Genomic DNA, 19,464 nt, shown 5'->3' on the forward strand with positions numbered 1-19,464 from the left:
TTCTTTAATTTAGTTTTTACCGTTTATCTCGTCTTGAATGGTTGAAACGATAAAACTCTTCAGAGCCTGAGAATATGACAGAGTAGAAGAGCAGGGAGAACAACACATTTCAAAGCACAGTAAAGAGATTAAACTGCAGCAGATATTCCCCTGTATGTTTTTGGCTACAGCAAATGTTGTAATGACATGTTACTGGCAGAAGGTGGTGCTATTTATCCAGAGGGGGAAAAAAATACATCCACTCGTTATGATTGAATCTTTATTGTGAACACAGGAGACTGATACAATACAAATCATCTCAGTTAAGATACAGTTTACAGATTACAAGTTACCAGGATATTAATGAGATCTGATTTATTCTGAAAATTTACGACCTATTGTAAAAGTGTTACAAAGACTTTGTAGTGTTTTCTGACAAACTATATTACAAGATACGCAAAAATCAGTATGAAACTATTTCAGACCAAACATCTGGAAATAAAGCAGTGTTCCTACGAGTTAGTAAAATGACTCAAAACGGCTTAAGTATTCAAAACAACAGCTGAAAATGATCCGTCTTCAAACCGACACACGACAACATATCTCTCAATCCACCGCCAACTTGCAGTCCTCTCGGGGGTCGAGGAGTAACCCGACATTAATCCAGCAAGAAGCGACCAAACACTGGTTAAAACTCTAATGAGCAACAGGAGCTAAAAAAAAAAAACAACCTCAGCAGGGAAAAAATTACAATAAAAAAAAGTTAAGCCAAACCTTCAAGCAAGTTTATCAAATTTTCAACACTTCTTTGCGGTTCACTTTTAACTAAAAGAATGGTACTTTGAATATCTACTGTGTTTGTGTGTTTCTGTTGTGTTTTTTTTTAATTTATTTTTTTACATTGAACTATTCTATCCAAAGCGGTGAAACAAAATCCAGATGTTTGCGGTGGTCTTTGAAAATTCCCTATGATTTGTATAAAAAGTGAAACCTAATCAATAAACTCTCTCAACACCAGCAATATATAACTGAAGAAAATACGAGCTCAAGGCCCACTAAAAGTAGGAGCTTTATTTGGAGCTTTCAGCAACAACTCATGGTTTTGATCCGTGGATGAAAAATTGATCTACTTAACGTCATCGGCTGATGAGGACCAGAAGACGTGGTGGGAAGATCAAGAAGAAGCTGCTCAGAGGACTTTGAGTTCAGGTTTGGTTCTGATTTCTGTGAACATTTACGATCATTATCCAACTTCTTTGTCTATCCAAGCTGAGATCAGATGCCTCAAAGAAATACCGAAACTTTGTGTCACAAAAAAAAAAAAAAAAGAAGCTATTTGTATCCTTTGTTTCGTTTGTCTTTCACCTTCGAAAAAAAATGATTAACATGTTGGTAATGATTTCTCTGGAAGAACAGCACCTTCCTGTTGTTTTTGCCATGAAGCAATACAACCCCCCCCCCCACTCCCCTCCAAAAAAAAAAAAAAAAAAAAAAAAATCTGTAAACTGCAGACAGAGTACAGTAGAGGTCAAAAGAGACCTACAACCTTTTGCTGATGATGTTGTCTTATACATTTAACACGGTCTAATAATTAAAAAGGCGTTTTTTGTTTTGTTTTGTTTTTTACGTTAAAATGCGTCACACAGCTTTCAACCTAAATGTACTGTTTAGAAAAGAGCTCAAATCATGTTTCACAGACACATCAGTATTATTAAAACATGATATCCTGTACATAAACAGCACACGGTGCCATTTGACAGCTTACATTAGGTGCAGTTGTATATTTGTACAAATGTGTTTCTATTACTTGAATAAGATTGATTTGATTTGATATTAAACATATTTGTGTTTATATAGTTTTGTTTCAACAAGACAGGCATTTACAAACTACAAAGCTTTCAGAGCACAAAAATTGAAATTACACTTAAAATATGTACATCACTGATGAGATGGACCGAACAGGCTGTGAAGTGGACTTACAAACATGGCTGCATGTGTGCGTGTCTGTGTGTGGCACATGCATGTGTATGTGCAAGCATGTAGACGGGAGTTATATTACATTCACAGTTGCAGAGGAAAAAGTTGATTGGGAGAGAGAGCATGTTGGCCATATAGCCGCAGAGAAATATTAGAAACACCGAGCATGTCGGGGTTATTCCCAGGCACGCGGACACTCGCTTATCACACAGTCTAATAGGATGTACCTGTTCTCCCTCTCTCCCTCTCTCACACACACACACACACACACACACACACACACACACACACACACACACACACACACACACACACACACACACACACACACACACACACACACACACACACACACACACACACACACACACACACACGCGCACACACACGCAGACACACACGTAGGATGTGGTCTACGAGCGGCAGCAGCCGGCGATCCTCATTTCTTTGTCGACGTACTCCTGCAGCTGAAATTTGGGCTCGTCGGGTTCCTTCATGGACCTGTGCTTCAGTTCTCTGATGGAGAGACAGAAAAAGAAGGACAGTACCAACACGGAGCCGTTAGATGTGTTGCAGCGTTTGCCATCAACGATCACAGGTCCCACAAGGGTCCCAAAATACTACTTTGGAGATCCCGAAGTTTTCCCGAGACACGAGATTCATCTCATAAAACTACACATTTTAAAATCCGTGTTAGTGAGCACTTCACCCTTTCCAAGATCATCCATCCACCCGACAGGTGTGGCGTGATTATTAAGCGTGCCTTGAACTGGTCACAACACATGGCCACTAGTTGTATGACGCAACAAAATGCCACAGATGTCAGTCAAGTTTCAAAAGAGCACGCGATTGGTGTTCCGACAGCAGCGGTGCCCACCAGAGTGTTTAGTGACCACAACATGCCGCTTAATCTGCATCTGGAATCGTTACACCTGTCAAGTGGATTATTGCTGCTTTCAAATGGAGCTCGTGAGCTCGTGGTTACGACACGGGAAGTCGTTTGCGCCGTATGCTTAGGGTTCAAGTAGTTAAGTCGTAAAAACACAGTTGCTAGGCAACGGCAACGTGGATGGCGTCTAGAAGCCACAGAGGCTAACCATTTAGCAAGCTAATTGGGTGTAACGTAATGTAGGAAATGCAAAGGTACGGAGGGAAGAGATGAGGCTGCTGGGAAGATCACCGTTGTCCTCAGACGTAGGCTGTTATCCAAGTTATGATGAGAAACTCTACATGACTGAAATTACAATTTACTCTCTTAACATCCAAGGGAAAAGGAATTTCCAAGGCCTCTGCCATTTCTGGAAGCATCAGCAAACACAGAACTCCAGATTTAAAGAACATTTTTTAGTTCTGATGTATTGAATACCACAAGAGGGCGCCGTTCATATCGACTCTCCTCTTGTACACAGTAAATACGACCCCATTTGAATGCAGCATATATTTTGGCAAATGTGAAGTGCTTTTAACATCTGTGAACAACATTTTAGAAATATACCTTTTGTGTGCATAAAATAAATCTTTGCTCTTTTAATTCGACTCGTGCAAAAATGGAAGCAAAAACTTAAAAGTGCTGCATTTATATTTTTGTTGAGCTTATTTCAGGGAATTTTGGATAAATGTGCAGAGGTGGGCTCCCTGTTGAAACAGCAGGGGGTCCCAAGGCAGAGCGTTCTGGCAAACAACAGGTATGGTTGGGCAGCAAAATGTTGTTTTGTGTCTGTGTGGTTATTTGACATTTTTTTGAAGTTGTTTTGGTCTCTTTCTGGTTATTTTTTTTTTACATCTTTGGTTATTGAGAGTCTTTTTGTGGTTGTTTTGCATTTCTTTGTAGTTGCTTTGTGTCTGTTTGTTGTTGTTGTTGTTGTTTCTCTTGGAAGTTGTCTCTCTGTAGCGGTTTAATTGACTTTCAAAATTAAAATCCGGATAATCATTCCAAACAAATTCTCGAGACTAGAGCCTGCTGATGCCTCGGCCGCTGTGCCTGGCAGGGCCGATCAATCCCGCCTTAATCACCGTGTTAATTAGCTCAAAAGGGACAGAATGAAGACATAAAGACCACTCTAATGACATTAAAAAAAAAAGTCCTGGATGATCTTTTTACCATAGGAGATATCATTTCCCTTCAGTATTTTGATTGTTTGTCAGTTAATTAAAGATTGACCGTTTGTTGTTGTCACACTTGCATTATCACAGTTTCCATGCAAATCCTGTCTTTGCCTCTTTTTGTGTTGCTTTTACTCAGACTCGTGTGTTTTGTGCGAATGAAGCACCGCTAAAGTGAAATCAACTAAAAAAAAAAAAAAACAAGAGGTGGAAGAGATTAAGAAGTGGATGAGTCACAGATGAGGAGTGATTAAAGAGACGTTTGAAGAGACACGAGAGACGGCAAGAGGGTGTAAAAACTTAAAAAGGTGTTCAAAATGAGCTATAGAGGACAATCAGAGAAGATTTGGTTTCATAGTCTGTGTTTGCAGAGTGATTGTGTGCCAGACTGTGCGATGCTATTCTTGGCAACACCCCATCCTGCCAGCCTGTTACCATAACAAAGCTATAAATGTGAAACAGCTCCCACACAAACTGTCCGACACTACACATTTGAGAGAAACACAGATAAAATAGCATCCTTATTGCTACTGTTAGGACAAACTTTTCAGGCAATGCTCTTTTACTAACAGCTGAATTTGCAAGTCGTGTTCCTGTGTGTCTAAAAACTTAATTTGGGCATTTTTCTGTGTTCATATCACGGCCGAAGGGAACAAATGCAAAAGCACATCATCATCATCATCATCATCATCATCATGTAAATTTGTCCATGGCGGTATATCAATGAACCCACCCAGCGACATACTAAAGGTAATTCCTCTTCCAGATGTTTTCATCCAGATATGCAGTGCGAGGCAGAGGGTAGTGTTTGTTTCTTTCATGTCTGTCAACCAGCAGGGTAGAATACTATACAATCAATAAGCTGTTAAAGAAGTGCTCAGTGTGTGGCCAGACTCAGCACTCCACAGTCCACACCGCTCTTAATGGCCACATCCATTGTTGTGGCCCTCTCTTTATTGTCTTTGTTGACTAAGCTGCACTTTATTTTGTCTGACCATTTATTTTTGTAACGTACAGGGTCGGGTGTGTCATAAACGGTGACTTGTACAAGTCTCGTTTTTAGATACGTTTTGCAAGTGGTGGTCGAACAAAGTACATATTTTTTCAAGTATTATGCTTAAATACAGTTTCAGGGTAACTCAAATCCCATGTTGTGCAACTTTACACTTCTACTCCATTACATTTATTTCACAGTTTTAACTACTTCTTATCTTCAGATTAGCCTTTTAAGATTTTACATCCTACATATTAAATCTGTAAATTAAAACCATTTTGACTCGTGACAACCTTCAAAACTGGAATGCATGTAATGAAATGAATTTTAGGGTTCAGATTTTTCTTTTATTTATTCCTTCTGTCAATCATCTCCCGACCACTCTGATTTATCAGGTGACCCTTTTTTTTTTTTTTACCCTTAAGTTTGAAACCTCTAAATTAGACCAACTATAAATGAACTAGTTGAAAAAAGTTCTACCTCAAGCAGAATGAGTTGTTTTACTTTAATACTTTGCTGATAATAGTTCTGTACATTTTCTGAAGGAACACTTTAAAAGCCAGACCTGTGCTTGCAATTAACAATTCTGAAACTTTACTTTGAAGTTTTAAGGATCCGATTACTTCGTCTACCAGTTGCTGTTGTTGTTTTTTCTCATTTCCTAATTACATTGTATTCTTTGGATGAAAAACGGACAGAAGTTTCCGGTGATGGCCTGGCGACCTGTCCAGGGCGTATCCTGCCTTCACCCAAAGTCAGCCGGGATAGCCTCCCCCGTGAGCCTGTTCACGATAAAGCACGCGTAGATAACAGGTGGATGGATGAAACAAGCGGCAATTACAGGATAATGGTGCATTGAATCGTTCATTTCCCGAGATCTTGCTTCAAAGACATTATCAGTAGGCGACCTGATGAAGCAAGTGGAAGCGAAACCACAAACAGGCAACAACAAAGAAAAGACTCAGAAATTCTGGAAAGTGTTTCATACAGTGGGTACGGAAAGTATTCAGACCCCTTTAAATTTTTCACTCTTTGTTTCATTGCAGCCATTTGCTAAAATCAAAAAAGTTCATTTTATTTCTCATTAATGTACACTCAGCACCCCATCTTGACAGAAAAAAACAGAAATGTAGAAATTTGTGCAAATTTATTAAAAAAGAAAAACTGAAATATCACATGGTCATAAGTATTCAGACCCTTTGCTGTGACACTCATATTTAACTCACATGCTGTCCATTTCTTCTGATCCTCCTTGAGATGGTTCTACTCCTTCATTGGAGTCCAGCTGTGTTTAATTAAACTGATTGGACTTGATTAGGAAAGACACACACCTGTCTATATAAGACCTTACAGCTCACAGTGCATGTCAGAGCAAATGAGAATCATGAGGTCGAAGGAACTGTCCAAGGAGCTCAGAGACAGAATTGTGGCAAGGCACAGATCTGGCCAAGGTTACAAAATAATTTCTGCAGCACTCAAGGTTCCTAAGAGCACAGTGGCCTCCATAATCCTTAAATGGAAGAAGTTTGGGACGACCAGAACTCTTCCTAGACCTGGCCGTCCAGCCAAACTGAGCAATCGTGGGAGAAGAGCCTTGGTGAGAGAGGTAAAGAAGAACCCAAAGATCACTGTGGCTGAGCTCCAGAGATGCAGTAGGGAGATGGGAGAAAGTTCCACAAAGTCAACTATCACTGCAGCCCTCCACCAGTCGGGGCTTTATGGCAGAGTGGCCCGACGGAAGCCTCTCCTCAGTGCAAGACATATGAAAGCCCGCATAGAGTTTGCCAAAAAACACATGAAGGACTCCCCGACTATGAGAAATAAGATTCTCTGGTCTGATGAGACCAAGATTGAACTTGTTGGCGTTAATTCTAAGCGGTATGTGTGGAGAAAACCAGGCACTGCTCATCACCTGCCCAATACAATCCCAACAGTGAAACATGGTGGCGGCAGCATCATGCTATGGGGGTGTTTTTCAGCTGCAGGGACAGGACGACCGGTTGCAATTGAAGGAAAGATGAATGCGGCCAAGTACAGAGATATCCTGGAAGAAAACCTCTTCCAGAGTGCTCTGGACCTCAGACTGGGCCGAAGGTTCACCTTTCAACAAGACAATGACCCTGAGCACACAGCTAAAATAACAAAGGAGTGGCTTCGGAACAACTCTGTGACCATTCTTGACTGGCCCAGCTAGAGCCCTGACCTAAACCCAATTGAGCATCTCTGGAGAGACCTGAAAATGGCTGTCCACCAACGTTCACCATCCAACCTGACGGAACTGGAGAGGATCTGCAAGGAAGAATGGCAGAGGATCCCCAAATCCAGGTGTGAAAAGCTTGTTGCATCATTCCCAAGAAGACTCATGGCTGTACGAGCTCAAAAGGGTGCTTCTACTCAATACTGAGCAAAGGGTCTGAATACTTATGACCATGTGATATTTCAGTTTTTCTTTTTTAATAAATTTGCACAAATTTCTACATTTCTGTTTTTTTCTGTCAAGATGGGGTGCTGAGTGTACATTAATGAGAAATAAAATGAACTGTTTTGATTTTAGCAAATGGCTGCAATGAAACAAAGAGTGAAAAATTTAAAGGGGTCTGAATACTTTCCGTACCCACTGTATATATATATATATATATATATATATAAAAACTCTGTCTAACATTAGCTGAAGAGGAAAAACCTTTGGTGTCCTGAAGTGAACAAATCGTATGTTTTTATATATTTCGCTCCCGCAAAGGACGATAATGTCATTGCTCCTCTTGAAAGACGCTTGCTTTACAATCATGCTTTTCACGGACTGTGGTGCGTTCACGGAGCTCCAGATCTATCGGAGATCTGCTTTTCATAGCGAGCCGTTTGACTCACTTGGCCGCAGCAGTGAAGGCCAGCTCCACATTCAGCCCAGATCTGGCGCTCGTCTCCATGAAGGGCACTCCAAACTCCTGCACAGAGAAAGATCTGGTATTAGGTGTGTGTGTGTGTGTGTGTGTGTGTGTGTGTGTGTGTGTGTGTGTGTGTGTGTGTGTGTGTGTGTGTGTGTGTGTGTGTGTGTGTGTGCGTGCGTGCGCGTGTGCGTGCGCGTGCTGTCTCGTGTGTCTTTTCTTGTGAGGACAAAATGAACTCACGCTGACAGAAAGATGAGATTTATGATTAATTTATGATTTGGAGTTCGGAGGGAGATGTAGGGGTTTAAAGTATCTGCAGAAGGATGAGATCAATACTAATAATTCAGCAACAGTTTTGATGGTTTCTGAGGCTTTCATAACTAAAACACCCGTTTGGCTGTAATTTATGGGAATAGCGTGAACACAGAATGCAGTCGATGAGAGACGCCGCCGGGTAAAGTGATCTCATTTTCTCTGTCTGTGTGAACGTCTCAATATTCCCACTGAGTTTTTTTTTTTTTTTTTACCTTGACAGCTGCGGTGCTTCTGCCACACTTCTCCCAATGACTTTACATTTACCCTAACACGCCTCTCAAGAGTTCATCTGAGCGAAGCGGCCCGGAAAATGAAGTTAGCAAGCCCTCGTCGTTTACTCCAAACGACAATAACAACAACGCGTGCCTCCAGGAATACATAATTACACGCACTAATCAAGGCACAGCAGCCGCACGGGGGGGGGGGGGGGGGATTTTGGGGTCCGTGTGGCTGCGTGGGCAGATTAAGTACAGCGTGTCCTCTTCTTACATGTGTCTAACTGCATGTCTACTGTATGTTTGTGAGCACCAGAGAGTTCACCTTCGCCAGCTTCTCCCCCTCCTCTCGCTTCACCGCCCTGTCGTGCGTGGAGTCGGCCTGCGGGACAGTGAACACGCAACGGGCGGTTAGGAACACGGGTGGAGGGCTATTTGTTTAAAGTACTGGAGCACACGTGCGTGCGCATGCCTGGTGGAGCTGTTGCCGTTTTTGTAAGGTCGTCTAACCACCGTTCCTACGATCTGCACACAATAAAATCAATAATATCTATTTCCATCGGTTTCATTTGATAAAGTCAACAATATAATGCCGCTGTTTTCAATAGTTGTTCTTTACACTTTGCAACTAAAGTGTGATTTCCGATTTCAGTCCCAACAGGTTCCTTCAAAGGCTGCCGGGGCAGCCGGAAGCTTTCCTGATGTTACGCGTCCAGTTTCCTTTCACTAGTTGCTAAATATGGAAGTTGGCTGACGAATTTGCCACTACAACTGGCTCCCTTTCCAAATATCAACTTTTCACAATTGTTAACATCAAAAACACTTAAAAAGGTCTTTAAACCTGCATTTACAGATTATACAGTCCCTTGGCGACAAAAAAAACATAAACTCGACACGACAAGATTGTATCACTGGCAGGCGATGTGTCAGCAAATAGTTGGCAGCGTTGCTATTAAGACGGTTTCTGGTCACCTGGAGGATGTTATCCTAATAATCCTTCTCTTTGACTCTTTATGGCTTTTAAGCAGCTCAATACTTCATTGTGTTCAGCAGCTATCGATGCATACAAACATAAACTTGAAAGCTAAAACTGAGAGCCCAACAAAGTTGAATGGGACCGCAAGACCGGGTTGTAATTGTGGATTTTTCGGTGTGAGCGACTACTTATGTCACACTTGAGTCACTTGATCCACTATAAATGTCAAGTACTGATGAGTTAATCTTTTATAATATTTGTATTTGAGCTTGCCATGATGCTGACTAGTAACCGCTCCAATAATGCGACATTTGAATATCCTGTCTGTGAATATAATATAATTGAGAACTCTGCTTTCAGGCACATCCTTCCATCCGGCTCCCACTCGACCTCCTTCCCACCCTCTATGAGTCCATCTGTCCATTTCATCTCCCCGCGTTGGCAACGAGGTCTCACCTTGTTGCCCAGCAGCATGACGACCACGTCCTGCTGGGCGTACTCATGAATCTCTGTCAGCCACGCCTGGAGATGGACAAAAAAAAGACAAGAAAAAGAAAGGAGAGAGTGGTGAAGAAATCCAAACCGGGAGAGGAAGAGATAGAAAAGGACGGAGTACAGAGGAGACGGGCATGCTAGAGGGGGAGGGAGAGGACATAAAGACTGGTGACAGAGGAGATGGATGAGTCCACAAGGAAGGACACCGACAATAGAGTCATTTGTTGTTCACTGCCGCCAGTTCATCTTGTTCTCTTCTTCCTCCCAGATCTTCTCGTCTTCACCCGTCTTGCATCTCTATCCGTCCGTCCCTTCCAATTGCAGGCCGGCGTCTCTTTTCTCACCTGGTTGTGTTAATAAGCACTAAATGTCTCCGAGGGTCACTCACGCACACAATCTTCTCCAGAAATACATCTCATTATTTGTCTTCCAGAGACAAAGGTGGGTTTTCATACCAATTTCACACAACTTCTGAAATGCGCAGTGACCGGTGACGTCACCGAGCAGCTAAAACCGACTGAAACTAGACGCTGCTAAAAAAGGAGCGAGCAAAGAGAGACAGAGAGAGGGAGAGAGAGAGAGAAAGAGAGAGAGAGAGAGAGAGAGGGAGAGGGAGAGGGAGAGAGATGGTTGCAGCATCTCCAGATTTGATTCGTATTGGGTCCTTCTTTAATGTCAGCTGATACATCACAAACAAAAACAAATAAATATGCTTGGCAATATTCCAGCAGACTGATTAAAGGTAATGCACTCATTGATCTTAGTTTGTGTATGGGAGCAATAGCAGATGCGATATCTCTGGGGACGTTGGGGGGGTGGAAATATCTACATGAATAAATATATATACATGAAATATATGAAATAGAGTGTGAATCGATGACACTTGTCAAAACAATTACTGGCATCATTTATTTAGAGCTTGATCGACCAATCAGCCAGGATGATATTATCGGCTGATATTATCACTGTTATCAATGTCAGAATTCATGTCTGTAATGATAAGAGTATGAGAGCCACAAAGTATTGCAACAAAACGCCACCATCACCTTTTAGTGAAACATTTCTACTGCATTTTGTGTTGATTAAAGCTTGTTTCTATGCTGCATTATGGGTAATGTAGGCTATAGAGGTTGACAAGGAAGAAAAAATGTGTGGAATATGCATATAAAAAAAAATATCTCTGCAATGATTTTCTTTTTTTAATTAAACTCTCCATCATGAACACTCCAATGTTATAGGAGTGCAATGCTGGTACTCTTTTAAAAACGGATTCTTCCAGACTACAAGTATACATATAAACGTTTCTTGGATTAAACACTGTAACCCACATTTGTAAGATTTATTAAAATTAGTATCTCCTTAATAAAGCCAAAGAATAAAAGAAAAAGGTGGAGGAGCAGTAAGTCATTCTGGTTTCTACCACACACAGGATTTACTCATTTATTTGATTTAGCGCCAATTCCTTACAGCAACTGCCTTTTATTATGATGACCATGTGTTAGTGGTAAAATAGGATTATTAATGCAGGCTACAATCATTTACATTAAAGCTGTATAGTTGCCCTGCTTTCAGGTTTCGATTTAGCCCGGATGATTATAATTTCAGGGACAGTAATTACTATCTTATTCTCTGAGCAGATGGGTGGTTGCTTTTGTGTGCGTGTGATTAAATCTAAATCCAATCTTTTTCTTTTTCAGCCGTTATACATTTGTTTTAACTATTGAAAAGCTCAAATTTTCTTGCCATTAAAATGAATTTTGAAGATAGTCAAGATACTAAATAACGAGCCACAGAGGATCACAGGATTTGTGTTAACTCTGCAGCCGCCTGATTTTCTGTTCCACCAGAGAGCGTGAAGGGCGGTTAGATAATCAGAGATTCTGGTGTTAAGCCTGGATAAGTATGGGAAGAAAACGATGGAGTTAGGTGTAATAAAAACAGAGAGTTTGTTCAACAGTGACGCGTTCAAGAGCCTGTACGACAACACTTCTACTGTTAGAGAGGGCAGTACAGGAAGGTTATGGCAGTTACCACATTTTCAACAGCTCTATGGCGGTATGGAAGACGTTAGAAACTGCAATAATTTCCACAGTAACAGAAAAGAATCGTGCTGTATTTGCCAAAGACCTCATTACACAACCTTCTTTTCACACGTGAAATTCTAGCCAGCTCTGTTTGCTTTTTCAACACATGTCGGTTTTCACACAAGGCCATGAACTTCAGTTTGACACCATTTCTGCTATGAATGTAACGTTACTTATCAAGGATTGTGTCAGCTTAGAAATCCTGGTAAACTCACTTCTGAAAACACAGAAGAGTGTTGGGCTTGCTGATGAAAATGAAAACCAGACAGAGGTGTTCTCATCAGAGGACCAGACGGACCAGAGTTCAGATCCAAAAATCGGAAGATCGGCAAGTAAATGACAGCAAGTGCAAATGCAGAGCAGTTCTGGTGTTTGAACTATGTTTAAAGAGAGATTCTCAGCTGACACATCTACATCTAGAAAACCTAAAAATCATAGACACACTCATAAGGCTGGGTGTTCAAAAGATTTTCATACCCGACTTTAACACAACATTCATTTTTACCCATTTCATGAATTCCATTTTAACGAGAAGAAAATTACATTCCACAAAACAGAATAACATCTTTTCTTTTCATGCAGTTTAGAGGGGGAGAGCGGGACCCAAGTTGTTTTCTCCAACATTTACAATTGTCCCACATGCGCAGGCACGCAAGCTATCGATACATGCCAGAAATGGCCGGTGTTCCCTAAACGCCTCACGTAGATGGTTACTACGATGGTAGATGCTATAACTAGCCGGCTGTGCACAGAGAAGCCTCCAGTAACTGCAACGCACGGCAACTATGTGGCCAAAAATCTGTTCGAAATGCGTGAAATAAAGTTGAAACCCGGTGATTCTGTTTGCTTGGCTGGACAAATTATTAAAAATGGATTCCTGTGTAAATGTGGCAAATGTTATTCTGGACGTAGCTGATAAGGAACAAAATATGATTCTGAATGAAAAAAATGACAATTTTTAATATAGATAATAAAAATATTATGACCGTGCAAAAATAATTTTAAGGCTTGTCGGAGTAATTCCCATTACTCACAGCCAGATAAAGCTATTCACGGGCCACCGGTCAGTAATTGACAGTGGACCCACAGAACGAGCAGAGATGGACGGACCTGTTGCTTTTGGGGACCTTCAGAGTACGATGATGCTGGAAAATTGCATTTTGTCAAGCGGGTAATCCAGCCTTGATTTGGCCCCACCTAAAGAAGAATTTTTTGTTTTTTGTTTTTAATAAATGTGCACAATTTTTTTTTTCTTTTTTTTAAATCCCTTCATCATTTGGGATTATTATGTGTAGATTAAAGCAAAGAAATGGCAATTTTATCCATTTGAAATTAAATCTACAATACAATAAAGTGTGCAAAAAGTGAAGGGGCCTCAAGCAACATTATTGAATGAAATGACGAGCAGAGGCATTTAAAAAGAAATGCTGACAATATTAACTGTATCTCTATTGGACAGCTAAACGACTCTCTCCAACGATAACCTCCGAGAAGGAAGGTCAGATTTGTCTCAACCAGGTCAAGTGCAACTAACTCTTCAGCAAGAAATCAGAACTCACAACGTCCTTTAAGAGCCAGATGAGCAAACAATTAAAATTTTGAACATTTATACTTCCAACAAGTCTTCACAAACCCTGCCGGTGTGAGACCAGCTGTCATACCCACATCGCTGCTGCTTTCCTCGAAAAATCGCGGGAGTTTCTTTAATCAGTTTGCCAGCAGACTTGAAGGGATCCGACTTCAAATCTCTCAATCTTCTGCAGCGCCACACTGAACACATCGACTGAGCCGCTTTCAGCGTCTGCGGTTGTGAACAAGTCTCTCCGCCAGCTTCTAACATCAACACCTTTAGACAGTTTTCCTACCTGATTTCTGAATGTTGTGGTTTTACACTATTGGACCTCATATTGTTTATATCCGCCTCCAGTTTCAAACACTCTGCGGTCCTATTTCAATGGTGTCACTTTTGTCCAAAACTAGAAAAAAAAAAAAAAAAAAAAAAAAAATCAACCTTTTACAGCAATTTTCTCAGAGAGAAAACTGAATTGAAAAGCTCTCAGCGAGGGTGTTGCCAGGGGTTGTGGTACACAAAAGAAACGTGACCCCAAACATAACATAAGTGGAGACGGCCAGCAGGGCAGAGAGGGACTGTTACAATTTCAAGCGTGGATAAGCCCGTGGTGACTGCCTCTGACATCGCAGGGAGCAGAGGTAAATATATTTAATCGCTGTTGAATGTCCCTTTGCCGGGCGCGTATTTTTAGTCGTCAGAAAAAGATGCAATCAACTTCAAAGGGGGGGAAAAAAAAGAAAAAGAAAAAAGTCTAACCAATTACAGGCCGTGCCGGCAGCTGCTACTAGAAGTCACCGGAGGAAGTCACCATCTAATTTGCATGTCGTTACAGCTTCATGAACCATGCGGGTCTCGGTGTGTCAGTATCTCAAAATGCTCTGAAAAATGGCCCTTCATCCTGCTCGTTAAAATTTGATTCAACAAAAAAAACAACGGGTGGAAATCCAGAAGTTTGCAGGCAAGAAGAATTTGGCCTTTTTTTTTAATGACCAAGTCGGTATTAAGTTTTAAACGGTGTCAGGAGAAAAGTACTCTAAACTATGAAACTGCATTGTAAAATTGCAATCGAGAAAAAAAAAAAAAAGGTAAATATCAAAGCACCGACCTCCTCTCGTCTTTTAAATTATTGCCGCGTCATATATTTTGTTTGAAGAACATTTTTTGTGTGTATATATTATGGTTACGCTTTCATTTTTTTTTGGGACCAAAATAGCTGCATTATTAACTTAAACATTCTCCAAAGTGAAACTGCATTCTGTCTGTAAACGACAATAACGTCAGCGGCTCCTAAGCGGTTTGAGCTACATGCTGACGTCACCGCGTTAATATGCCAAAAATGGCAATTCTCAACCCCGTCTTACATTGAAATGTGTAACAGCTGACAGTTTCCCTTCCTCCAATGCTTGGTCTCCTCAGCAGTAGCAGCGGCGTTAAACCTCCTGGCATACCGGTCGGACACTTCGACTGTGCAGCCCCCCCCCCCCCCGAGCTGTTAAAACCTCCACAGCAGCACCATTGTTGTTTTTTTGTTGTTGTTTTTTTTACCTATTCTTTTCAACTGGCCCGCCTCCGTGACCGTCCAAGCGAAGCCCGCTGGCGATTCAGACGTGTAAAAGGTGCCTCAGGTTTAGCCATTACTTACCTGAGTAATGTTAACTCATCGCGGCACAAGAGGAAAAGCGAGGGGACATTTGGACCAAATTTTGTGCCAATCTAGCGAGCGGCGGCCGCGGTGGTGTCGGTGTCGACCAGCTGAGTGACGGACGTTACCAAAACCCAGAACTGCGACGCTTAGCGTCTACTAAAGATGTTGTTGCCCGCAGCTGCGTTTGCGGAGCGGAGAGCGGTTGATTATGACGTTCTTGAAAACAAACGGACTAAATTGCTGCGACTGCGAATAAATAGGGAGCACTCGATTTGAGGAGGCATTCAGAAATGCCAAAACATCGATACTGCACCCAAATGAACGCACAAAGTGGCGAGACACGCGGTTCTGCAAACACTCTGCTCGACGATATTTCAGTTGTATGGCACTCAGAGAATTACAGAGACGGTTGGTTGGTCCTTTTGGTGGAAAAAGCTGCGGATTCTCACTAAAAATATAAAAATAATAGCAGTTGCAGCGCTGCGGAAATCTGCTTTCACACACTGCTCTTACTTCACGCTATTAGGAAAAAAGCTGTTAATCAAGCCTGACAGGCTGGGGTGCGTGTGTGTGTGTGTGTGTGTGTGTGTGTGTGTGTGTGTGTGTGTGTGTGTGTGTGTGTGTGTGTGTGCGTGCGTGCGTGTGTGTGTGAAATGAGAACTCTGTGTGTTTCTGGCAGTTATTTTGTGGAAGCTGTGGTCTGATTTGGGAGGGGTGCTGGGAGGAGAAACAACCCTGGGAGAGTGATATTAAGACCAAGATGAGTCACAGAGATCAGTAAAGACTGAGAGAGAACGGAGATACGCACAGCGCAGCAGGTAAACAATGTCTTACTTTTATATTTCACACCGTGTCTCGGAGACAAAGGCTGAAAGCACTCTGTGAACCTGTCTGTAAGTTTATAGCTTTTGGGTATACGACTTAAAGTCGACATTTTTTAAGTTTCAAGTACGAGTTAAAACTGCCAGTTGTCATCGTATAATTTCACGTTTGGTTGTTTAGCATGTTGTAGAGTAAATAGTAGCTTCTTCAAATCTTCTACTTCAGCTGTATCATTTAAAGAACATGCGGAGGGAACAAACAAAAGGTCAAATTTGTAAGTAATAAAATTCAGAGCACTTTTTTTTTTTTTTTATGGCTGTCTAAATAACATTACTCAGTTGGTTTGTTGACTTTACACTTTAGCACACAAATGTAGGCCAGCATTTAATTTATAATCTATATGAGTGTGAAAATTGCCTTTTTAATATAAAACATCGTTTTCGGTTGATCAGTTTTCGACAAAGATCCACAGGACTTCTGAGTGTTGTGAAACGATAATGGTTGTGAAACCAGAGTTGAGGTGGGCGTCGACTGTTCCTGTTTTCAAAACTGAAACATCCTGAACGTCCCCTCCCTTCTTTCTCTTTCCATGTACACAGGGTTGTTTACACATTGACGTCTTACCCCAACAGGCACGATGAATAAACGCCCCGCTGCTATTAGCGTCACAGCTATCGCAGCCCGTGCTAGTGGTGGCTACGCTAATGGTGGCCAGATGGGTAAAAAGGCGTCCAATGCTAATCATGTGAGCCTCAGGGCTCAGAACAGAGACAGCGAGGGGAGACCAGGACCGGGATTTGTTATGGCACAGAGCCACGAGCCCAAAGAGCCCCCTCTGTCGACGGTCTCCACCTCTAATGTGCCTCCCCGCTCTCACCAGCGGCGGTGGTCGGTCGACTACTGCAGACGTGTGACGTCCCCCGTCATCACCGTGAAGAAGACCAAGAAGCAGCCGCAGCCTCCTCAGCGTAGCGTGTCCCTCCTTCGACCCAACCCAGCGTCCCATCCTTATTCCAAACGCTTCTCCTGCCCCCCCATCGGGAGCTTAACCTCGCCGGGTCAATCCCCCTCTTCCTCCTCGTCATCCGCCACCTCGTCCTGCTCGTCGCCTCCCCCCGTCCCGACGTCCGTCATCACCGGTCACGACCCTCTGGGCTGGAAGCTGCGTCCCAAGTCCCACTCCACCTCGGCTCGGACTCGCACTAACAGGCTGTCTCTGCAGATTCCTCTCCCGGCCGTCCCGGCTCCGAGCCCGGACCCCAAACCCGCCCTCAAACCCAAACCTTCCCGACGCCACTCCGACTCCTCAGCCTTCCTCCCATCTCTGGCGAACCCTCTGCCCGTGGTGACCATCGAGGAGCTCTGCGCCATGCATTTCCGCCCGTTCAAACTTTCGGACGACTCTGAGGATGTCTTCAGCGAGGGCGCTCCGGAGGAAGAGGAGGAGAGAGCGGCCGCTCATCCGAGCAAAATACCACCACCCGTGGCGGGGAAAACGGCAATGACGAGACAAATGGCACAACTGATTACCTGCTCGCGCCAACGCTGCGGGCCTGTCGCAGCTAAAGACAACGACAAAAACATTTACACCAGCGTGATGAAGCCCAAACCTCAATGTTCCCGTCAGACTGTGGACCGTAGCGGCATGGGCGCAATAAAAACTAGTAAGTACTCATGAAAATCTCCTAATAATCATCCATAAAGAAAGAATCGTGTCCACGAAGCTCACAAGTTAAATGGGTAATCCAGCAATTTAGGAGCATACTTGGGAAACTTGGGAAACAATTTGCAAATCTTGACATAGAATCATACCTACATATTTCAGTGCTGCCCCCTAGTGGCAATATGCTGGAATCAAACGACTAATACGGCAAAGACAACACAGTATTTGAGGAGCAGAACGTCACTGTTATAGACCAAAGTCGGCGCGTCGGGTCAGGAGCTCAAACAGATGTTTTTTTTGTTTTTTTTTACGAGTGTTGATGTAACTTGGAACACTTGCTCACCAAAGTTAAAGCTTTCACCTGCTCCATGCACACTACTGTGCAGCGCTACGTTCTTGCGCAACAGGAAGTGTCTTAACTTTTTCATCACACCTCGTAGAGGCAGAATTGGACATTGGACTTGTGAAATTAAGCTGATTTGCAAAAATAAGTGGAATGTCCCTTTAGCAGTCCAAGCAGTAGAGTGAAATATGAATTTGTTGCATGCAAAGATAATACAGAAGATCTCAGTGCAGGGGACTGAGTGTCCTTCACCCTGATTGGCTTTTGATTGACTGCCTTTATGATGTGCCGAGCAGAGAGGCGGGGTTTAACGCTGGAAGTCGATGGTAACAGTATTTACTGTTTTTCAGTAAATATCTCGATGTGAGACGCGACAGAGGAAGGTCCACGCCACACTTCCCTGGCTGAGAGCTCTGAGAGAAGAGAACCGAAGGCTCCCCGAACCGCCGACACCATTTACTGTGTGAAGTACTGCAGATACAACATGTATGTCCCTGAGGAGTGGTCGCCATGCTCCGTCTGCTTCATTTAAGGTGTTCTTCTCAAAGGGTTTGAGATTTCTGCAGATTTTAATACACTTTTTGGGCTCCCACAGCAACACAGATGTGTTATTACTTCAGTATTTTGCAAAATTGTGTCTATTTACTCGACATTTCTGTTGGATCGCCGCTTCTTCCTTTCTTTGTTCTTTATGTTGTTTATAAGCAAGTTTGCTGTTGGTTACTAATTGATATTATAAATGAGCAGTGTTAGGAGATATTTTTGAAATGTAAGTGAAAGATTACTGGTTGCTGAGAGCAATGATTTGATTGGCAGAAAAGTGGAAGTGTGAATTACCATAAGAGAACCAATAAAAAAAAAAAGTAGGCTTAAAATTCGAGTGCATTCTGCCAAATAAATTGAGGTCGTCGAAAAGATGCAAAGAAACAGAATGAATGTGATATTCTACATGGAGGTTTTTTACTAAAAATAATATATTCAGATGTAACTGTAATCACCAACATTTTGAATTAAACTGTAAATCAATTACATATTTTTTTCGTATTCACTGTCATGGATTACAATTACATATATTTTGTAATTTAATGACATAAACTCCATTACATTATCCCCAAAACTGTAAATCAAGTATATTTGCCTGTACAGTTACTACAGTGTTAGTTGATAAACAGGAAGTAAGCTGTAAATATGAAGAATCTGAGATGAATACCGAGTTCAACAAGTCAAACACATGTGGACGTGTCATCACTAGTTTCAGGCGAGCTGGAGATATGAGTGCAATTTCCTCTTTAAAAAAAAACACAAAAAAAAACCACTGGTTAAAGCTTCTCAAGTGCTTTATTTACATAATCATGCTCTGGCCAAACAATGAAAGTAAGCCGTGTTTAGTTC

At 42.2% G+C, this 19,464-nt stretch overlaps 2 protein-coding genes across 2 annotated transcripts in view; one reads left to right on the plus strand and one right to left on the minus strand.

Annotated features, from left to right (window-relative positions):
- Window positions 1-242: 242 nt before the first annotated feature.
- Window positions 243-19,464, minus strand: part of LOC138626092 (ras-related protein Rab-26) — a 91,189-nt gene continuing 71,967 nt past the window's right edge. Inside the window, exons 6-9 of the mRNA XM_069707526.1 lie at window positions 9,904-9,969; window positions 8,797-8,853; window positions 7,922-7,998; window positions 243-2,472 (exon numbers count right to left, since the gene is read on the minus strand). Coding sequence (XP_069563627.1) covers window positions 2,370-2,472; window positions 7,922-7,998; window positions 8,797-8,853; window positions 9,904-9,969 — 303 coding nt within the window. The 3' untranslated portion in view covers window positions 243-2,369. The remainder of the gene's footprint in view (window positions 2,473-7,921; window positions 7,999-8,796; window positions 8,854-9,903; window positions 9,970-19,464) is intronic.
- LOC138626091 (mediator of DNA damage checkpoint protein 1-like) lies at window positions 15,977-19,212 on the plus strand. The gene is made up of 3 exons (XM_069707525.1): window positions 15,977-16,062; window positions 16,666-17,734; window positions 18,423-19,212. The coding sequence occupies exons 2-3, from the start codon at window positions 16,704-16,706 to the stop codon at window positions 18,478-18,480; spliced, it is 1,089 nt and encodes a 362-aa protein (XP_069563626.1). The 5' UTR covers window positions 15,977-16,062; window positions 16,666-16,703; the 3' UTR covers window positions 18,481-19,212.

Source organism: Brachyistius frenatus, unplaced genomic scaffold, assembly GCF_029030835.1.
Source record: "Brachyistius frenatus isolate BFR_SWC_R1_liver_20210118 unplaced genomic scaffold, ASM2903083v1 Contig_69, whole genome shotgun sequence".
Lineage (NCBI taxonomy): Eukaryota > Metazoa > Chordata > Actinopteri > Embiotocidae > Brachyistius > Brachyistius frenatus.

Bases quoted from the DNA above. Each gene is read 5' to 3' on its own strand.
- LOC138626091 (XM_069707525.1), top strand. From the start codon at position 16,704: ATGAATAAACGCCCCGCTGCTATTAGCGTCACAGCTATCGCAGCCCGT. The intron at 17,735-18,422 runs GTACTCATGAAA...ACTGTTTTTCAG, and splicing joins GGCGCAATAAAAACTAGTAA to TAAATATCTCGATGTGAGAC.